This window comes from Emys orbicularis, chromosome 5 (genome assembly GCF_028017835.1).
Source record: "Emys orbicularis isolate rEmyOrb1 chromosome 5, rEmyOrb1.hap1, whole genome shotgun sequence".
NCBI classification, from domain to species: Eukaryota; Metazoa; Chordata; order Testudines; family Emydidae; genus Emys; species Emys orbicularis.
The window spans coordinates 992,951-1,012,624 of record NC_088687.1 but is presented as its reverse complement, the minus strand read 5'-3'; the positions used below and the strand labels follow the sequence as shown (position 1 = coordinate 1,012,624).

At 42.3% G+C, this 19,674-nt stretch overlaps 1 protein-coding gene across 1 annotated transcript in view; it reads right to left on the bottom strand.

Annotated features, from left to right (window-relative positions):
• Positions 1-19,674, bottom strand: part of TNKS (tankyrase) — a 296,841-nt gene that overhangs the window by 88,058 nt on the left and 189,109 nt on the right. Inside the window, exon 6 of the mRNA XM_065404557.1 lies at positions 4,975-5,069. Within this exon, the coding sequence (XP_065260629.1) occupies positions 4,975-5,069 (95 nt within the window). The remainder of the gene's footprint in view (positions 1-4,974; positions 5,070-19,674) is intronic.

Below are 19,674 nucleotides of genomic sequence, written 5' to 3'. Positions count from 1 at the left end.
CATTTTCAAAGATTTTTGAACTATTTTCATGCTGTAAAATTAGCAGATTTCAAAATCAAATGGAATCTTAACCAAATACATTTACATTTATTTCCAAAATAATGCACTGGTTAAGAATAGCATTAAAAACATTTTTGAGTAATGTAACATAGGTGTTTAATCTACCATATATTACTGTTAAGAAATAGCACTCATTGCATTCAGAATGATCTTTCTTGCAGCCAGAAAGGGAAAAAAAGCTACATTACATTTTAATCTTGGTGAAGGCAAGTACTCTGGTCTATGTACAACCACAGTTATTTCAAATGGTATGTTAAGGGAGAAGTCCCCATATAAGGTTATCTGGCTGCTAGGTGTATTATGAAGATGTACAAATATTATAGGCAGCAGACTGATATAATTACTCCAGACTATGGGATGAGCTGACTGCTGCATTTTTCTGAAGTAAGTTATACACTTAAACATATAGTCTTGTAGAAATTTCACACCTATTTGAGGGCTATTGGAATTTCTGTACAGTAACGTCACTGGAGTCTGCACTTGAAAATGAAAGTGGTAAAGCAAATGACATGGGTCTAATTATAAGCAAAGGTCATATATAATGAGAAATCCATAAATTTGAAAAGCAGGGCAAAAGTGACAAGCAATAAAACAAAATGAATTGTGTGTGCAGGTAAACCAAAATGGGACACTTTCTCATAACACAAGAACTTCTCATAACACAAGAACTAGGGGTCACCAAATGAAATTAATAGGCAGCAAGTTTAAAACAAACAAAAGGAAGTACTTCTTCACACAACACACAGTCAACCTGTGAAACTCTTTACCAGAAGATGTTGTGAAGCCAAGACTATAACAGGGTTCAAAAAAGAACTAGATACATTCATGGAGGATAGTTCCATCAACGACTATTAGCCAGGATGGGCAGGGATTTTGTCCCTAACCTCTGTTTTCCGGAAGCTGGTAATGGGAGATAGGGGATGGATCACTTGAGGATTACCTGTTCGGTTCATTCCCTCTGGGGCACCTGGCATTGGCCACTGTCGGAAGACAGGATACTGGGTTAGATGGACCATTGGGCTAGATGGACCAAACGTTCATATGGCATTTGTGGCTCCACAGATATGGTTGAGTATTGTACTTAAAGCAGAAGATCAACCTGTTTGTTATGTATGAAATATACCCTCTCCAAAATTACAGCACTTATTCTGAGTATCAAATAAATATTCTGAAAATTTACAAGTAAAAGCATTCATTTAGGAATTTAAATTAATATGAATTAGGTTATTTAATAAATATAGCATCCACTGTCCCTACTTATCTTAACAGAGGAACAATGCATACCCTTCAAACTTCCCAGGTAGTTAAAGATCACTAAACTCTTCAACATAAGCTACTTTTGAAGAAATGTTTTTAGAATTCTCAGTTATTTTCCATTGTTATTTTTTTATATTTGAAAGTTGAGAAATAGAGGCTGAAGAATATAAGTTTCCACATCAGAGAATTCCACAAAAAATTGCTATCTTTCAAAATACCTGCCATCTTCTAGTGTTCTCAGTAGGACTGAGACCACCAGGTGCCCTTAGTAAAGAGGGCTACTGCCCCCATTCACCTGCTCTTCTTCAGTGTCCCTATCTGCCTTTTGACTGCATATTTTCTCTCCTATCTTCCCTGGGGCAGCTTGACTTCATTCTAAATAGGACGCAATGGACGGGCATCTTAACTAGGAGCAGGGGCGGCTCCAGGCACCAGCGCAGCAAGCACGTGCCAGGGACGGCAAGCCACTGTGAGGGCGGCAGTCAGGCGGCCTTCGGCGGCGTGCCTGCGGGAGGTCTGCCGGTCCCGCGGTTTCAGCGGCAATTCGGCAGTGGGTATGCCGAAGCCATGGGACTGGCAGATCACCTGCAGAAACACCGCCGAATCCGCGTGACCGCGGACCGCCAGCAGGCATGCCGCCGAAGGCTGCCTGACTGCTGTGCTTGGGGCGGGAAAAAAACATAGAGCCGCCCCTGACTAGGAGAACCCTTGGCCTGAGTCCTCGCTGAGAACAATCGGAGACAGCATCCATTTTGAAAAGTGTCCATAAAAATCAGTTCAATCTAATCTAGGTCCACAAACACTAAAATATGTCAATCATAATCACATGGTGTCATTAAAGGGCAAAGTTAACGTTGTTTGGGTGCCCTAACATATCTTAACGTGTTTAGATTACTTTAAATTTAAACTTGACTCAACTCTGAATTTCCTATGTTTATAATAGTTGTTTTTGGAATAAATGCAATATATCCCTGTAATGTATACTACCCTAAGTTACTGATACCAACTCTCAAGCCACCTAGTTTGTGCCTAGAATACCTTTTTCAAATAGATAATTCTAACTTCAGACCATTGTTCATAAGTCTGTTTATCCTGAAATTCTCTCTCAGTTGATTAGCGTTTGGAATGGTGTAACACTATTTAAAAAAAATGCTTACCACCACATGCAAGTATACAGAATATTCACCTTGAACATTATTCATTTTGAAACTTTATATACAATGCTCCATAGTTAGTTTCATAACTTCTTTGACAGAAAATAGAAGCAAATATACAGATGAAAGTGCTACAAATCAATCTCCAAATGTTCCAATTAACTTATAATTGTTTTAGAGAGACTTTGTATATGTCTACGCTGAGTTTTAAAACACATGGCAGCAAGTTTCAGAGCCAAGGTCTATGGGCTTGCACTAGGGTGCTAAAAAAGGCAGCACAGAAGTTGAGGCTTGGGCTCTGAAGCCCAGGATGGACTACAGAGCCCAAGCTCCAGCCCGTGCTGCAATGTCTACTCTGCTGTTCTTAGCACTGTAGTGTGAGCCCGAGTCTGTAGATCCAAGGTTTAAGACTTGCTGCCACAGGTTTTAAAATGTAGTATAGACATGCCCAAAGTAAACTGAGCTTTTCATTTAAGAGACCTGGGGGCTCAAGTTCTCATTTAACACTGGAGATAACATTAGATAATTAACAGAGAACTTCCCATGTTGGCAGACAGATGGACAAGATGGCCTGACAGCTCCTTTTCTTTTCTGAAGTCTATAAATATAAAAGTACGCTGTTTGGGATCAGGAGTGACTTTTACTAAGTATATATACAGCACCTACAACAATAGGGTGCTGATCTTGACTACAAATAAAAAATCCCATCAGACCATCATTTAGAACCATTCTGGAAATAAATCTACAGATTCAACATACCAAGAGAACAAAAATCATGTGCCGCCCCCTTGCCCCGCCATAGAATTTTATATAACTACCACACTTACCATATAAGAACATAAGAATGGCCATACTGGATCGAAACAATGGCCCATCTAGCCCCATATCCTGTCTCCTGACAGTGGCCAGTGTCAGATGGAATGAACAGAACAGGGTAATCATCAAGTGATACATCCCTGTCGTCCGGTTCTAGCTTCTAGCAGGCAGAGGTTTAGGGACACCTAGAGCATAGGGTTGCATCCCTGATCATCTTGGCTAATAGCCATTCATGGACCTACCCGCCATGAAATTACACAATTATTTTTTGAACTTTTTATATCATTGGCCTTCACAACACCCCTGGCAACGAGTTCCAAAGAGTGACTGTGTGTTGTATGAAGCAGTACTTCCGTCTGTTTGTTTTAAATCTGTTGCCTATTAATTTCATTGGGTGACCGCTAGTTCTTGTGCTGCATGAAGGTGTAAGTTAACACTTCCCTATTCATTTTCTCCACACCATTAGTGATATTACAGACCTCTATCATAGGACTCAGTCATCTTTTCTAAGCTGAAGAAGGCCCAGTTTTCTTAATCTCTCCTTATACAGAAGCTTTTCCATACCCCCAATCATTTTTGTTGCCCTTCTCCGTACTTTTTCCAACTCTAATATATTTCATTTGAGAAGGAGTAATCAGAACTGCATGCAATGTTCAAGGTGTGGGTGAACCATGGATTTATGGCGGGACAATATGATGTTTTCTTTTCTTATTTTCTATCCCTTTCCCAATGGTTCCTAACATTTTGCTAGCTTTTTTGACTGATGCTGCACATTGCACAGATGTTTTCAGAGAACTATCCAGAATGACTCCAAGATCTCTTTCTTCAGTGGTAACAGCTAATTTAGATCCCATCATATTGTGTGTGTATGTATATATATATATATATATATATATATATATATATATATATATATATATATAGTTGGGATTTTGTTTTCTACTGTGCATTACTTTGCACTTAACAACACTGAATTTCATCTGCCATTTTCTTGCCCACTCACCCAGTTTTTTGAGATCCCTTTGTTACTCTTCGCAGTCAGCTTTGGACTTAACTAGCTTGAGTAATCTATGAAATATGTTAATTCACTTTAGAAAAGACTGCTCTGCTCTCTTCTCTTCATATGATTTTTACTGCTGGTAATAGCTGTGAAACTAGGTGCTTGTTTATCTCATCACTTGTGCACGTGCAAATCTCATGGAGCTGCCATACATATACACCTGACAAGATAATCAGGTCGCAGAAAAACGTAACTGAATATGCCTTTTGTCTGTAACACTTTGCATTAATTTTTTTATTGCCAAAATAATACCAGAAGTCCATGAACACTCAAAATTGTGCACAGAATTTCCAACAACACAGCGGACCCATAATGAACCAAGCAATATAGATTTTAAAATGCACTTATTTAATGAAGGAATAATCCATAAAATAGAAGATCTACATAACTAAGGAACACACTATCCCACTTCAATCCTCACTTGGGCTCTTACAAAATATTATTTACCACAAAAATAAATTTTGATTCTGGAAACAACTGTGCCCCAATTCTCATCTCCAATTTTAGATGAACTCATTTTCAGATACAGACAGAATTACAGCATACAACAGAACAATGATAAAAATAATTCTTAAAAGGTAACTAACTAGTGAAACCAGAGAATGAATTAAAAACTGATATACATACCCCTTGTCCTTTGCATGAACATCAGCACCATGCTGAAGCAAAAGCTGGACTATTCGAACTCTGTTGTAGCCTGCTGCTAGATGCAAAGGAGTGGACTGCAAACAAAAACAACGAAAAATAAGACAGGGAGATAGAATGCATATACGTTTTGTAATTTATACAGCCCACAAAATGAGAGAAGCAGCCAAAGTTAATACCAGAACCAATGCATAAAAAAGGCAGAGAGTCATTTAATAAAAGGCAAAGTTTTTTAAATAAAGGAGCCAAGTCACCAATCTTATTTTCAAAATGCTGAACACCCTGCCAACTGTTTAATCACACAAACCCAAACACCCTGCCCCCATCTTCGAGACCCCGCCCCATGCACTTCATCACCCCTCCCTCTGTCGCTCACTCTCCCCCACCCTCACTTGCTTTCACCAGGCTAGGGCAGGGGGTTGGGGTGTGGGCTGAGGGGTTCAGAGTGTGGTAGGGGGCTCCAGGCTGAGCCTGGGGCAGGGGGTTGGGGTGCAAGAGGGGGTGAGGGGTATGGGCTCCGTCTGGGTGGTGCTTACCTCGGGCGGATCCTGGTTGTCGGCGCAGCAGGGCTAAGGCAGACTCTCTGCTTGCCCTGGCCCCGTGCTGCCTCCGGAAGTGGCCTGCATGTCCCTGCGTCCGCAGGGGGAAGGTGGCGGGGGGGGGAAGAGGCAGGCGGTCTCCGCATGGTGCCCCCGCCCCGACTCCGCAGCTCCCATTGGCCGCAGTTCCCAGTCAATGGGAGCTGCAGAGTCTTCCTGCCCCCGCACCCTGGGGCCGCAGGGGAGCAGGGACATGCTGGCCGCTTCTGGGAGCAGTGTGGGACCAGGATAGGCAAGGAGCCTGCCTTAGCCTCACTGCGCCGCCAGACTTTTAGCAGCCTAAAATCTCCTGGATTGGCTTCAATAGCCTCCGGGAGATGGAGACTCCCGGAGAAACTGGGAGGGCTGGCAACCCTATGCAGCTCCCACTGACTTCAGTGGGAGCTGCTCGGTGCTCAACACTTTTGAAAGTAACTTATTTAGGAAGTTTCATATAAACTCAGAAGCCTAACTTTAAGATCCTATTTTTGGACATCTTGGCTATAGTTCTTAAATTTAAGAAATGAAGCTACAGAGTGTCAAATTACTGCCACCAGGTCAGCATGTGTGACTCTAGGAATCCATGAGAAAAGATTTTGGGAGACTACAACTTCTCCCATATTTTTAAAGAGATAGATAGCAGTCAACTTTATGCCAACCAGAGGGAAATTAAAGCATCTACTTCCATCTTCAAGTAGCTGCTCCTTGTACACTACATGAGTTAGTAATGAAAGTGTTATGAGAGATGTTAGTATAATCTGGTAACTATAAAGCTCTTCATTGTACTTCAGAATTTTTTAAAAACCTGTCTTGTATCTCTGATTCCGAAACATCTCAATCCTGAATGTCCTGCTGCCAATGCAAACCCAACATCACCAGAACTGATCTCATCTTCTCCCACCTCCCTTAACTCTTCCCCCTCTCACTCCTTTTTTTTTTTTTTTTTTTTTTACTTGTTCACAATTTCACTATCCACACAATCCCCAAACACCAGCATATAATCCCCACCCCCCCAAACCCACCCTATTACTACTTCCTCTACAGATCTAAAAATCTAACCTTACTTCAAATCTTAGGCCAGGTCTACACCCAGCCGCTAGTTCGGCGGCTGGAAATCGAAGTTCTGGGTTCGATTTATCGCGTCTGGTCTGGACGCGATAAATCGATCCCGGAAGCGCTCGCCGTCGACTGCGGTACTCCAGCTCGGCGAGAGGAGTACCGCGGAGTCGACGGGGAGCCTGCCTGCTGCGTGTGGACCGCGTCTGAACCGCGGTAAGTTCGAACTAAGGTATGTCAACTTCAGCTACGTTATTCACGTAGCTGAAGTTGCGTACCTTAGTTCGAATTTGGGGGTTAGTGTAGACCAGGCCTTAGTGTCAACACTTCTCTATACCTTGGGTCAGTTCTCATGGAAGGCCTCAGCCCATACAAATGCTGCTGCCAAAAGACACCTTCCCCTCATGTTTCTCATCATTGCTTTAAAGGCTCTAAAAATACTCTGCTTCCGCTTACATTTCTGATCTTATCTCTTTCCACTCATTGCCTTCACTCAGTATAAGCCAGACACTTGGCTACTCCCTTTGTTTGTTCCTCACACAGCTACCCCTTCTTCCGTGGTGCACGTTAAGTTTGGAATAGTTTCAAACTTTGTTTTCAGTTTCAAACTGTTTCCAGTTGATCATATTTCCTTCACTCAAATTACTCCTTAAAGGAGGACTCTTCTGAACAGTGTAGGATGATCTACCATACAAGTTATTTTCACTAATTACGAGAGATTCACTGAAAAAAATCCAATTCCAACTAACAAAATAGTGCATAATTCAGGATCTTCTGCCCATGAGCACATACATATTCCTCTGTAATATCTACTCCTTGTTCTCTCTCCCCATCTTCTCCCAAACTTCCTCACACCAAGCATGATCTCTTGTTATTTGTGCATCCCTATTTAGACTGTAAATTGCTAAAAAGAGGAACTGGTGTCTTTTATGCACCTATGAATCTTAGAAATGTCGGACTGGAAGGGACCTCAATAGGTCATCTAGTCCAGTCCCTTGCACTGAGGCAAGACTAAGTATTATCTTCTATACCATCCCTGAAAAGTGTTTGTTCTAACCCGGGGTGGGCAAAGTTTTTGGCCCAAGGGCCACATGTGGGTGGGGAAATTGCATGCAGGGCCTTGAATGTAGGGCTGGGGCAGGGGGTTGGGGTGCAGGAGGGGGTGCGGAGTGTGGGAGCGGGGTCAGGACAGGGGGTTAGGGTGCAGGAGGGTGTGCGGTGTGGGCTCTGCCCGGCACCACTTACCTTGAGCGGCTCCAAGGTGGCAGCCGCACGCAGTGGGACTCAGGCAGGCTGCCTTCCTGCCCTGGCCCTGCACCACTCCTGGAAGCGGCCGGCACCACTCCTGGAAGAGGGGAGGGCGCAGAGGGCTCCGCGCGCTGCCCTTGCCTGCGGGTACCTCCCCCAAAGCTCCCATTGGCCGTGGTTCCCCATTCCTGGCCAATGGGAGCTGCAGGGGGTGGTGTCTGCAGGCAAGCCCAGCGCACAGAGCCCTCTGCTCCGCCTCCCCCCCCACCCAGGGGCCGCAGGGACATGGTGCTGGCCGCTTCCGGGAGCGGCGCAGGGCCTGCGGTGCCACAGGGATGGCAATCCCACGGGCCGGATCCAGCCGTGGGCCGTAGTTTGCCCACCCGTTCTAACCTGTTCTTAAAAACCTTCAATGACAGAGATTCCACAACCTCCCTGAGCAATTTATTCCAGTGCTTAAATATCCTTATAGTTAGGAAGTTTTTCCTAATGTCCAACCTAAACCTCCCTTGCTGCAAATTTAAGCACATTACTTCTTGTTCTCTCCTCAGGGGTTAAGGAGAACCATTTATCACCCTCCTCTTTACAAGAACCTTTTACATACTTGTGTCCCCACTCAGTCCTCTTCTCCAGACTAAACAACTCCATTTTTTTTTTCAATCTTTCCTTGTAGGTCACTTTTTTCTAGATCTTTAATCATATTTTTTGCTCTTCTCTGGCCTTTCTCCAGTTTGTCCACATCTTTCCCAAAGTGTGGTACCCAGAACTGGACACAACTACTTCAGTTGAGGTCTTATCAATGCGGAGTAGAGCAGAAGTATTAGTTCTCGTGTCTTGCTTACAACACTCCTGCTAATACATCCCAGAATGATGTTTAGTCTTTTTGCAACAGTATTACACTGATGATCCATATTTAGTTTGTGATCAACTATAACCCCCCAGATCCTTTTCTGCAGTACTCCTTCCTATGCAGTTGTTTCCCATTTTGTATTTGTGCAATTAATTAGTCCTTCACAAGCGTAGTACTTCGCGTTCATACTTTTGTCTGCAAACTTTGTCATTGTACTTTCTATGCCATTATCCAAATCATGTATGAAGAAATTGAGCATCAGATCCAGGACAGATCCCTGCTGGACCTCATTCAATGTGTCTTTCCAGCCTAATTGCAAACCATCGATAACTTGTCTCTGAGTATGGTTTTCCAACCCATTGCGATCCCACTTTATAGTACGTTCGGCTGGATTATATTTCTCTAATTTGTTTATGAGACGGTCATGTAAGACAGTATCAGAAACCTTGGTCTTCCTCTTGTTTCTAATATATTTGTAAAATGTTTTCTTGTAACCCTTTATGCCCCTAGCTAGTTTAATCTTGTTTTTTGCCTTGGCCTTTCTAATTTTGTCCCTACGTGCTTGTGTTTATTTTATATTCAAATAAATTTGTTAGTCTCTAAGGTGCCACAAGTACTCCTACTCCTCAGGGAGTAATTTAACGTAGTTTCCATTTTTTGTATGACCCTTTTTTTGAGTTTCAGGTCATTGAAGATCTCTGTTTAAGCCTGGGGGGTCTCTTACCACACTTCCTATCTTTCCTACTCATTGATACACTTTGCTCTTGAGCCCTTACTGACGTCTCTTTAAAAAACCGCTACCTCTCCTGAACTCTTTTCCCCTTCAGACTTCCTTCCCATGGGTTCCTATGCATCAATTCTCTGAGTTTGCTAAAGTTTGTCTTCTTGAAATCCATTATCTTTATTCAGCTCTTTTCCCTCCTACCATTCCTTAGAATCATGAACTCTGTCATTTCATAATCACTTTCACCCAAGCTGCCTTCCACCTTCAAATTCTCAACTAGTTTCTCCCTATTTGTCAAAATCAAATCTAGAATAGCCTCTCCCCTACTCACTTTCTCCATCTTCTGTTATTAAAAAAAAAATATTGTCTCCAATGTATTCCAAGAACTTGTTGAATAATCTGTGCCCTGCTGTATTATTTTTCCAACACATGTTTGGTAGTTGAAGTCCCGCATCACTGCCAAGTCCTGTGTTACTGATGATTTTACTAGTTGTTTTTTTTAAAGCTTCATTCATCTTTTCTTCCTGGTTAGGTAGTCTATAATAGACACCTATCATGACATCACCCTTGGGGTTTTTTTTACCTCTTTTATCCTTACCTTTCTACAGGTCTGCTTCCTGCTTTTATCTTAACCTCACTGCAAGTGACATGAAGATCTTTGGTCAAAACAGGGTGGTCTGCTGTGCTAAGAGGTTGTCTCGATTTTATTGTTGGGGTAGATGTGGGATTTTTATTGGGAGGGAGTGCGGAGGGTGGGGAGAGAATAAGGTGTCCTTCGCACCCACAACAGTATGGAGAAAATGAACAAAACAAAAATAATCCAACAAAACATAGCATAGGATATCAACAATACCAGACTCCCTACACAGCCTGAGGACCTTGGCTCTCTAGCCACCTCCAGAACAGTGCTCCTTGGCTAGCATTCCTAGCTAGGACTGGTTGACATTATTTGTTCAAAATGTTTGTTGGTTTGTTTTTTTAATGGCTCCCCCCCCCACCCCCCAACTAGTAATTTTTGAAGGAAATGTCTGTTTTAAACATTTTGCGGGTTTTCATTAAAAACAACAAAATTTTGAAAATAAAAAATTTGGCCAGTCAGGTGAAACTTTTCTGTAAAACCAAACATTTTGTCAGAGTGGCCACATTTTTTGTGTTTTCTGCTTTTTCAACAAAAACTCAGAGAAAATTGTAGAAAAAGGAGAAAAGTACTTGCTTTCATTTTTGTTAAAAAAAAAAAAATTGTTTTTACCAGAAAACAATAAATTCCTGGCTAGTTCTACTCCACACTTCTACTGAAGCTTCTGTCCTAGTGTTGCCAATGCCCATCATTTTATTGTGAGGCTTGCAATATCTGATGGGTTTTTTTGAAGCCTTAGACCCTGGAGTCATGTGACTATACCAGAATCTCCAAGAAACTGGAAAAAATTAACCATAGGGATTCAAAAGCCAGAAAGCAAATAAAATGAACTTCAAATGAATTATTCTTAAAATCATGCATCTGACGAAGTGGGTATTCACCCACGAAAGCTTGTGCTCCAATACGTCTGTTAGTCTATAAGGTGCCACAGGACTCTTTGTCGATTCTTAAAATCATGACTCAAGCCAATCTCATGATTTTTGGGGCCTGTCGCAGGATTTCTCAACACTTGATAATAGCAATACTGTTATAGTTTCTTTTTAAATTGATAGGTTGAACTGGTGCAACTGACTCCCACTGCTGTTACGAGCCATCCCAAGTGGATGTTTTTGTGGATGACGATCCATATAAGTAAGGTGAATGCTTTGGGGGGAATGGAGGGAGGGGGAGAGATCCAGACAGCTACCGATCACCCTCTCATAGTGGTGCTAACTAAATGATGGCCCAATTTTTTAGAAATGCATCTGCAGTTGTGTACACAATGCTCAGTGCATATATGCAGGCTGGGAAATTGCATACATACATGAAACCTGAATGCATGCAGAAATGCATGTTCATTTTTTAAAACATGTGCCAATATTTTTAATTCAGACTACAAAAAGTCAAACTTTTTAAAATTGGGGGAGGAGGTGCAGTGCAACATGCAGAACAAGGGACTGTGCTCCTTTTGTAGGAGGGCTGTCTTTCTCTGGCTCTGTGCTCAAGGACTGCAGGTGTCTTGGTGCACCATGCTTATGTACATAACCATGAATCTATATAGGGTTACCATACGTCCGTTTTTTCCCGGACATGTCCGGCTTTTTCGTAATCAAACCCCCGTCCGGGGGGAATTGCCAAAAAGCCGAACATGTCCGGGAAAATACCGGCCGGGCACTTCCCCTCCCGGGCTCCGGCTGCTCTGCTCCTCCCCTGACTCTTCGGCTCTGTTTAAGAGCCGAGCTGCCCGAGCACTCCGGCTTCAGGCAGCCCCCTTGCCTCCGGAACCTGCGCTGCTGGCCGGGCACTTCCCCTCCCGGGCTCCAGCTGCTCCAGCAGCTGGGGTCCGGAGGCATGGGGGCTGCCTGAAGCCGGAGCGCTTAGGCAGCTAGGCTCTTAAACAGAGCCGAAGAGTCAGGGGAGGAGCAGAGCAGCCGGAGCCCGGGAGGGGAAGTGCCCGGCCGGGGGCGCAGGGTCCGGAGGCATGGGGGCTGCCCAAAGCCCGAGCGCTACCGGCTTCACGGTTTGCCGGGCAGCCTCCAGACCCTGCGCCCCCAGCTGGGCGCTTCCCCTCCCGGGCTCCAGCTGCGCTGGGGAAGCGCCGGCCGGGGGCGCAGGGTCTGGAGGCTGCCCGGCAAACCGTGAAGCCGGTAGCGCTCCGGCAGCCCTTTTCGCGTGGCTGGGAGGGAGGAGGGGGAGATAGGGCGGGGACTTTGGGGAAGGGGCGGGGAATGGGCGGAGTTGGGGCGGGGCTGGGGGTTGGGAAAGGGGTGGGGCCAGGGCCCATGGAGTGTCCTCTTTTTTTATTTTTTAAATATGGTAACCCTAATATATAGCAAACCAGGGTGGATAAAAATAAAAAAAATAAAAATAAAAAAAATTGGATTTTTTTGATAAAATGCTTTTTGAGGAAAAATCCTATCTAAGGATAGTTTAATTAAGATACATGATAACTCAAAGATATCTCATCATGGAATAGGGATTATAAATTCTAATTCTATAGTATGAGACAATATATTCATGTAATGTTTAAGAAAGTTTAAGAAAAGTTTTGTAAATGGATTAGGGACCCAATCTTATGGGGTTCCAGGGGCTTCTGTATAGATTATTTAGATTAATCTTTCTATCTACCCAATGGGACTCAGTGCTCAGTCTAGAAGGTACCATCAGAGATGCTTAGTTTTGCAGTTCTCACTGTGGATTTGTGTCTCCGGAGATAACATGCTTGTTAAGAGCAAAAATGTTTTTAAATAACCAAATAAGTAAATAAATAATATATAGAGGTGAGAAATAACAGACTTCAACCCTATTGTCCCTCTGCAAATTTGTGTACACAGAGTCAATCCCTTACCTCTCTCTAAAAGTGCAAAGTTTCAAAAAGTTCAATGAATAGAAGATTGTTGGGGGCAGAATAGATCTGGACAAGAAGTCTGGAGATAAATGTGAGAAGGGAGGGACAGGCAGTAGAAACAAAAGTGAAACTGTTTGAGCAGCATATTCCAGAAGACTTGAGGTCTTTCTGAATGTAACCTTAGTTGATTTGAGATCTACCATACCATTCTCTCACTACAAGGGAAAACCTATAATGGCAGCAGGCCGTAAAAGAGACCCAGTTTGGGAATATTTTAATGAAGTTCCTCTACCTGTGGGTAAGACAGGCACGAGTGCAAAATGCAAACAGTGAAACAAGGCAAGGCCTGGTTGCCCAAATGTGTTCCTTCTCAGGAGGAAGCTGCATTGAAGATGATGAAAGGAACATGTCTGAACATGCAGGATCTTCAGGTTGGTAACAACCAACAAGAAAAGAATGCACTTTTATGTAGAAATCTATGATTAAATCAAGTCTTCCTGACTAGTAATTTAAATCATGATTTAAATCAATTCGATTTAAATCAAATCCACCCCGTAGCAAACTGTGTATAGTTTGTAGTTTCCTCCCACTATGTCCAATTCTTTGGCAAACTCTACATTTTAAATGGCAAAACATTTTGCTACTTAAACGCTGCCCAATAATTAAAATCATACCTTTTACCTCACCTAATTAATAAGAATGCCATTTTAACTGTGTGCAATTGTCCCACTTTTATTTACTGATAAGAAGTTTAACTACCTTAAAAGCTTTGAATTCAGCAGCAAAATTTTGAGTACTTTTCTTCATTTGAAGGAGCAAGTACACCTACAGAAAAGGGTGATGTTATTCCCATCTTCCCTTTGAGTTAGAGCTGGCAATATGAGAGAGGGTTTAATTTTGGGAGTTTTTGTTTTGTTTTTATTTTTTTCCCCACACAATTCAAAAGATAATTCAAAGACAGTAATATCGTACATAGAAATAGATATTCACCAACATCTAATGAGAGTTGTAAGTCATGTAATATTCTTTGTTTAGCCGTAAGACCTATAATTTAATGTTAACATTTAAAATATACAGTATTAGAGGTGCTATTTAAGATACTTCCTCTATCATCCAGCCAAACTGCACTCTATTATTACTGCTTTCTGTGATAAAATGTCAGAAAATATTGTACATTCACATACAGTACGTGTTTTCAGAAATTAATTCAGATTTAGGACTATTACATTACTTGAGTAGTCTGGTGTAGGTTTTTAATATAGTTCCAATATTTCATTTCAGGGACAATAGTTGCTCCGGACTACTTAGCTGTAAAACTGTACGTCTCCCTGAGGACATAGCTAGCATTTGTACTGTTTGAAGTAACAACGCTCACATGTTGTAGGAAAAACATCTGCACTTACCGCTTGCTAGATTTTAATTTTTGGATTTTAAACTAGTTATGTAGTTTTGTATGAGACATATACCTGCAGAATTATCTATTTTGTTTTCACAGTTCATTACACTGTACATACTAAACAACAAATGTAAAGCTCTTAATTTAGAAGCAATAACCTGAGCCATCCATCTTATTACAAACTTCAAAAAAGATAACAGGAGTACTTGTGGCACCTTAGAGACTAACAAATTTATTGGAGCATAAGCTTTCGTGGGCTACAACCCACTTCTTCGGATGCATATAGAGTGAAACATATATTGAGGAGATATATATACACACATACAGAGAGCATGAACAGGTGGGAGTTGTCTTACCAAGTCTGAGAGGCCAATTAAGTAAGAGAAAAAAAACTTTTGAAGTGATAATCAAGATAGCCCAGTACAGACAGTTTGATAAGAAGCAAGCTTGCCTAATTTTGATGGAAGTAATTGCCTAATTTTGATGGAAGTAATTGCCTCAGTTTTCATCTGCATACTATAATGATGGCCACATTGCAAAGTTCCTTTTCACTCATATTAAGTGGGATTAATAGGATGTTCTCAACAAAGAATAACTAATTGACCAGGCCTCTTGTCAAGATTCCTTCATTGCTTGAAGGCTTTTTAAAAAAGTTATGACTCAAGCAGAGGCCATGTAATCTGCAGCTCTGTGGCTGTGGTATCTGCCACTTAATTTATCTCTTTGCCACAGAAGTGTGCTCCAGTTTTCATGGAAACAAAGTTTCCAGCTTTCATGGTTGTTGAAAACATGAACAAAATGAATGCAGCGTTGCCTGCCTGAGGGCTTGGCTAGATGGCAAGTCAGCGAACTTACTATCTAGACTGGGGTCTCCAAACTACGGCCCGCGGGCCGGATCCGGCCTGGGGCTTCCATTTGTCCGGCCCTCCAACCAACAGGGGAGAAGCGAACAGCTGAGTAGGCACGAGCAGGCAGGGGGAGGGGCCGCCGGCAGCAGCTCACGGGGCAGCTGAGCTGTGCAGAGGGGTGAGTGCCCCTGGGAGCCAGTGTCCCCCCCAAGAGGGGAGCCAACTTAGGGGAGAGTCGTTGCTGCAGCTGAGTAGGCACACTGAGCAGGCAGGGGGAGGGGCTGCCGGCAGCAGCTGGGGGGGGGGAGCTCAGCTGAGCTGTGCAGAGGGGTGAGTGCCCCCGGGAGCCAGTGTCCCCCCAAAAGGGGAGCCAACTTAGGGGAGAGTCGTTGCTGCAGCCGAGCAGGCACGGACCCCTGCCTTAGAGTAAGAATACAAGCCAGATGCTTAATTACATCTCCAATAAATGGAGTAAAGAAGATGGAAATTAACAATTTCATAATGGTTAAATTTTAACTACATCAGTAATAGAACCAAACAGTGTTTGTATGATACAAATGTGTGAGTTTTTAGAAATAAAATAAAAAAAAAAGTGAAATGATTTTTAATGTATTGACAAATATTTTGTGATTTCACAGTACCTGCATCAATTAACTTTTATACCTGATTTAGAATTTAATGCAACACTGACACAGTAGAGTAGTGTTGTTTTTTAACAATTTTGCATATATTTGCAATATTTAATTTCTTTCACAGTCACTTCGGCCCGCGAAGCCCCTTCAAAAATCTAATATGGCCCTCGTCTCAAAGTTTGGAGACCCCTGATCTAGACAAACCTTGAGTCTGTAGACAACTTACAACAATGGCTTTCAAAAATGTGAACTGCCTCAATCTTCTTAATCAAGGCCCCGTGGACTCCACCATTCCATGACCACAGAATACCTAATTGTTCCCCCAAGATAGCATGCAATTTGCCATTTTGCTACAGCCATTTGGTTTTCTGGCTCTGCCCTGCTGGGACGTTTCCTGTAGCTGCCTCTTGCTCTCTGACTTTCCCTACATAAAATTGCTAATTGATGCTCTACACTGTTCGATGAAGCCAGAAGCATAGGCTGATGAGCCTAAAGAAGAGCACAGCAGCGGAGCCAGGAAGATGAGCCTCTGAAACAGATCAGAAGTGTTTCCCTACCCTGAGACACCTGAGAGGGAGGTGATTCTGCACCAGGCTGCCTAGAGAACATCTTAGAACATAAGAATATAACGTAAGAATGACCGTACTGGGTCAGACCAAAGGTCCATCTAGCCCAGTATCCTGTCTACCGACAGTGGCCAATACCAGGTGCCCCAGAGGGAGTGAACCTAACAGGTAATGAAGTGATCTCTCTCCTGCCATGCATCTCCACCCTCTGACAAACAGAGGCTAGGGACACCATTCCTTACCCATCCTGGCTAATAGCCATTAATGGACTTAACCTCCATGAATTTATCCAGTTCTCTTTTAAACGCTGTTATAGTCCTAGCCTTCACAACCTCCTCAGGCAAGGAGTTCCACAAGTTGACTGTGCGCTGTGTGAAGAAGAACTTCCTTTTATTTGCTTTAAACCTGCTGCCTATTAATTTCATTTGGTGGCTCCTAATTCTTGTATTATGGTAACGAGTAAATAACTTTTCCTTATTTATTTTCTCCACATCACTCATGATTTTATATACCTCTATCATATCCCCCCCTTAGTCTCCTCTTTTCCAAGCTGAAAAGTCCTAGCCTCTTTAATCTCTCCTCATATGGGACCCGTTCCAAATCCCTAATCATTTTAGTTGTCCTTCTCTGAACCTTTTCTAATGCCAGTATATCTTTTTTGAGATGAGGAGACCACATCTGTACACAGTATTCAAGATGTGGGCGTACCATGGATTTATATAAGGGCAATAAGATACTCTCTGTCTTATTCTCTATCCCCCTTTTTAATGATTCCTAACATCCTGTTTGCTTTTTTGACCACCACTGCACGCTGCGTGGACGTCTTCAGAGAACTATCCACGATGACTCCGAGATCTTTTTCCTGATTCGTTGTAGCTAAATTAGCCCCCATCATATTGTATGTATAGTTGGGGTTATTTTTTACATTGTGCATTACTTTACATTTATCCACATTAAATTTCAATTGTCCTTTTGTTGCCCAATCACTTCGTTTTGCGAGATCTTTTTGAAGTTCTTCACAGTCTGCTTTGGTCTTAACTATCTTGAGCAGTTTAGTACCGTCTGCAAACTTTGCCACCTCAATTTTTACCCCTTTCTCCAGATCATTTATGAGTAAGTTGAGTAGGATTGGTCCTAGGACTGACTCTTGGGGAACACCACTAGTTACCCCTCTCCATTCTGAGAATTTACCATTTATTCCTACCCTTTGTTCCCTGTCTTTTAACCAGTTCTCAATCCATGAAAGGACCTTCCCTTTTATCCCATGACAACTTAATTTATGTAGGAGCCTTTGGCGAGGGACCTTGTCAAAGACTTTCTGCAAATCTAAGTACACTATATCCACTGGATCCCCCTTGTCCACATGTTTGTTAACCCCTTCAAAGAACTCTAATAGATTAGTAAGACACGATTTCCCTTTACAGAAACCATGTTGACTTTTGCCCAACAATTTATGTTCTTCTACATGTCTCACAATTTTATTCTTTACTATTGTTTCAACTAATTTGCCCGGTACTGACGTTAGACTTACCTGTCTGTAATTGCCTGGATCATCTCTAGAGCCCTTTTTAAATATTGGCGTTACATTAGCTATCTTCCAGTCATTGGGTACAGAAGCCGATTTAAAGGACAGGTTACAAACCATAGTTAGTAGTTCCGCAAGATCACATTTGAGTTCTTTTCCAACTCTTGGGTGAATCCCATCTGGTCCTGCTGACTTGTTACTGTTAAGTTTATCAATTAATTCCAAAATCTCCTCTAGTGACACTTCAATCTGTGACAATTCCTCAGATTTGTCACCTACAAAAGCCGGCTCAGGTTTGGGAATCTCCCTAACATCCTCAGCCGTGAAGAATGAAGCAAAGAATCCATTTAGTTTCTCTGCAATGACTATCGTCTTTAAGCGCTCCTTTTGTATCTCGATCATCCAGGGGCCCCACTGGTTGTTTAGCAGGCTTGCTGCTTCTGATGTAGTTAAAAAACATTTTGTTATTACCTTTTGAGATTTTGGCTTGCTGTTCTTCAAACTCCTCTTTGGCTTTTCTTATTACATTTTTACACTTAATTTGGCAGCGTTTATGCTCCTTTCTATTTACCTCACTAGGATTTTTAAAAGAGGCCTTTTTATCTCTCACTGCTTCTTTTACATGGTTGTTAAGCCACGGTGGCTCTTTTTAAATTCTTTTACTGTGTTTTTTAATTTGGGGTATATATTTAAGTTGGGCCCCTATTATGGTGTCTTTGAAAAGCGTCCATGCAGCTTGCAGGGATTTCACTTTAGTACCTTTTAATTTCTGTTTAACTAACCCCCTCATTTTTGCATAGTTCCCCTTTTTGAAATTAAATGCCACAGTGTTGGGCTGTTGAGATGTTCTTCCCTCCACAGGGACGTTAAATGTTATTATATTACGGTCACTATTTCCAAGCGGTCCTGTTATAGTTACCTCTTGGACCAGCTCCTGCGCTCCACTCAGGACGAAATTGAGAGTTGCCTCTCCCCTTGTGGGTTTCCCATACCAGCTGCTCCAAGAAGCAGTCATTTAAAGTATTGAGAAATTTTGTCTCTGCATTTTGTCCTGAGGTGACGTTCCCAATCAAAATGGGGATAATTGAAATCCCCCACTATTATTGGGTTCTTAATTTTGATAGCCTCTCTAATTTCCCTTAGCATTTCATCGTCACTATCACTGTCCTGGTCAGGTGGTCGATAATAGCTCCCTAATGTTATATTCTTATTAGAGCATGAAATTACTATCCATAGAGATTCTATGGAACATGTGGCGTCACTTAAGATTTTTACTTCATTTGATTCTACATTTTCTTTCACATATAGTGCCACTCCCACCCCGCACGACCTGTTCTGTCCTTCCGATATATTTTGTACCCCGGAATTACTGTGTCCCATTGATTGTCCTCAGTCCACCAGGTTTCTGTGATGCCTATTATATCAATATCCTCCTTTATCACGAGGCACTCTAGTTCATCCATCTTATTATTTAGACTTCTAGCATTTATGTACAAGCACTTTAAAAACTTGTCACTGTTTATTTGTCTGCCCTTTTCTGATGTGTCAGATGCTTTTTTATGTGAATGTTTCTTGTCTGATCTGGCCCTTACATTATCCTCTTCCATCCTCTCCTCCTGACTAAAACCTAGAGAATCTCTATTAATAGACTCTCCTCTAAGAGAAGTCTCTGTCTGATCCACATGCTCGTCTGCAGCAGTCAGCTTTCCCCCATCACCTAGTTTAAAAACTGCTCTGCAACCTTTTTAATGTTAAGTGCCAGCAGTCTGGTTCCACTTTGGTTTAGGTGGAGCCC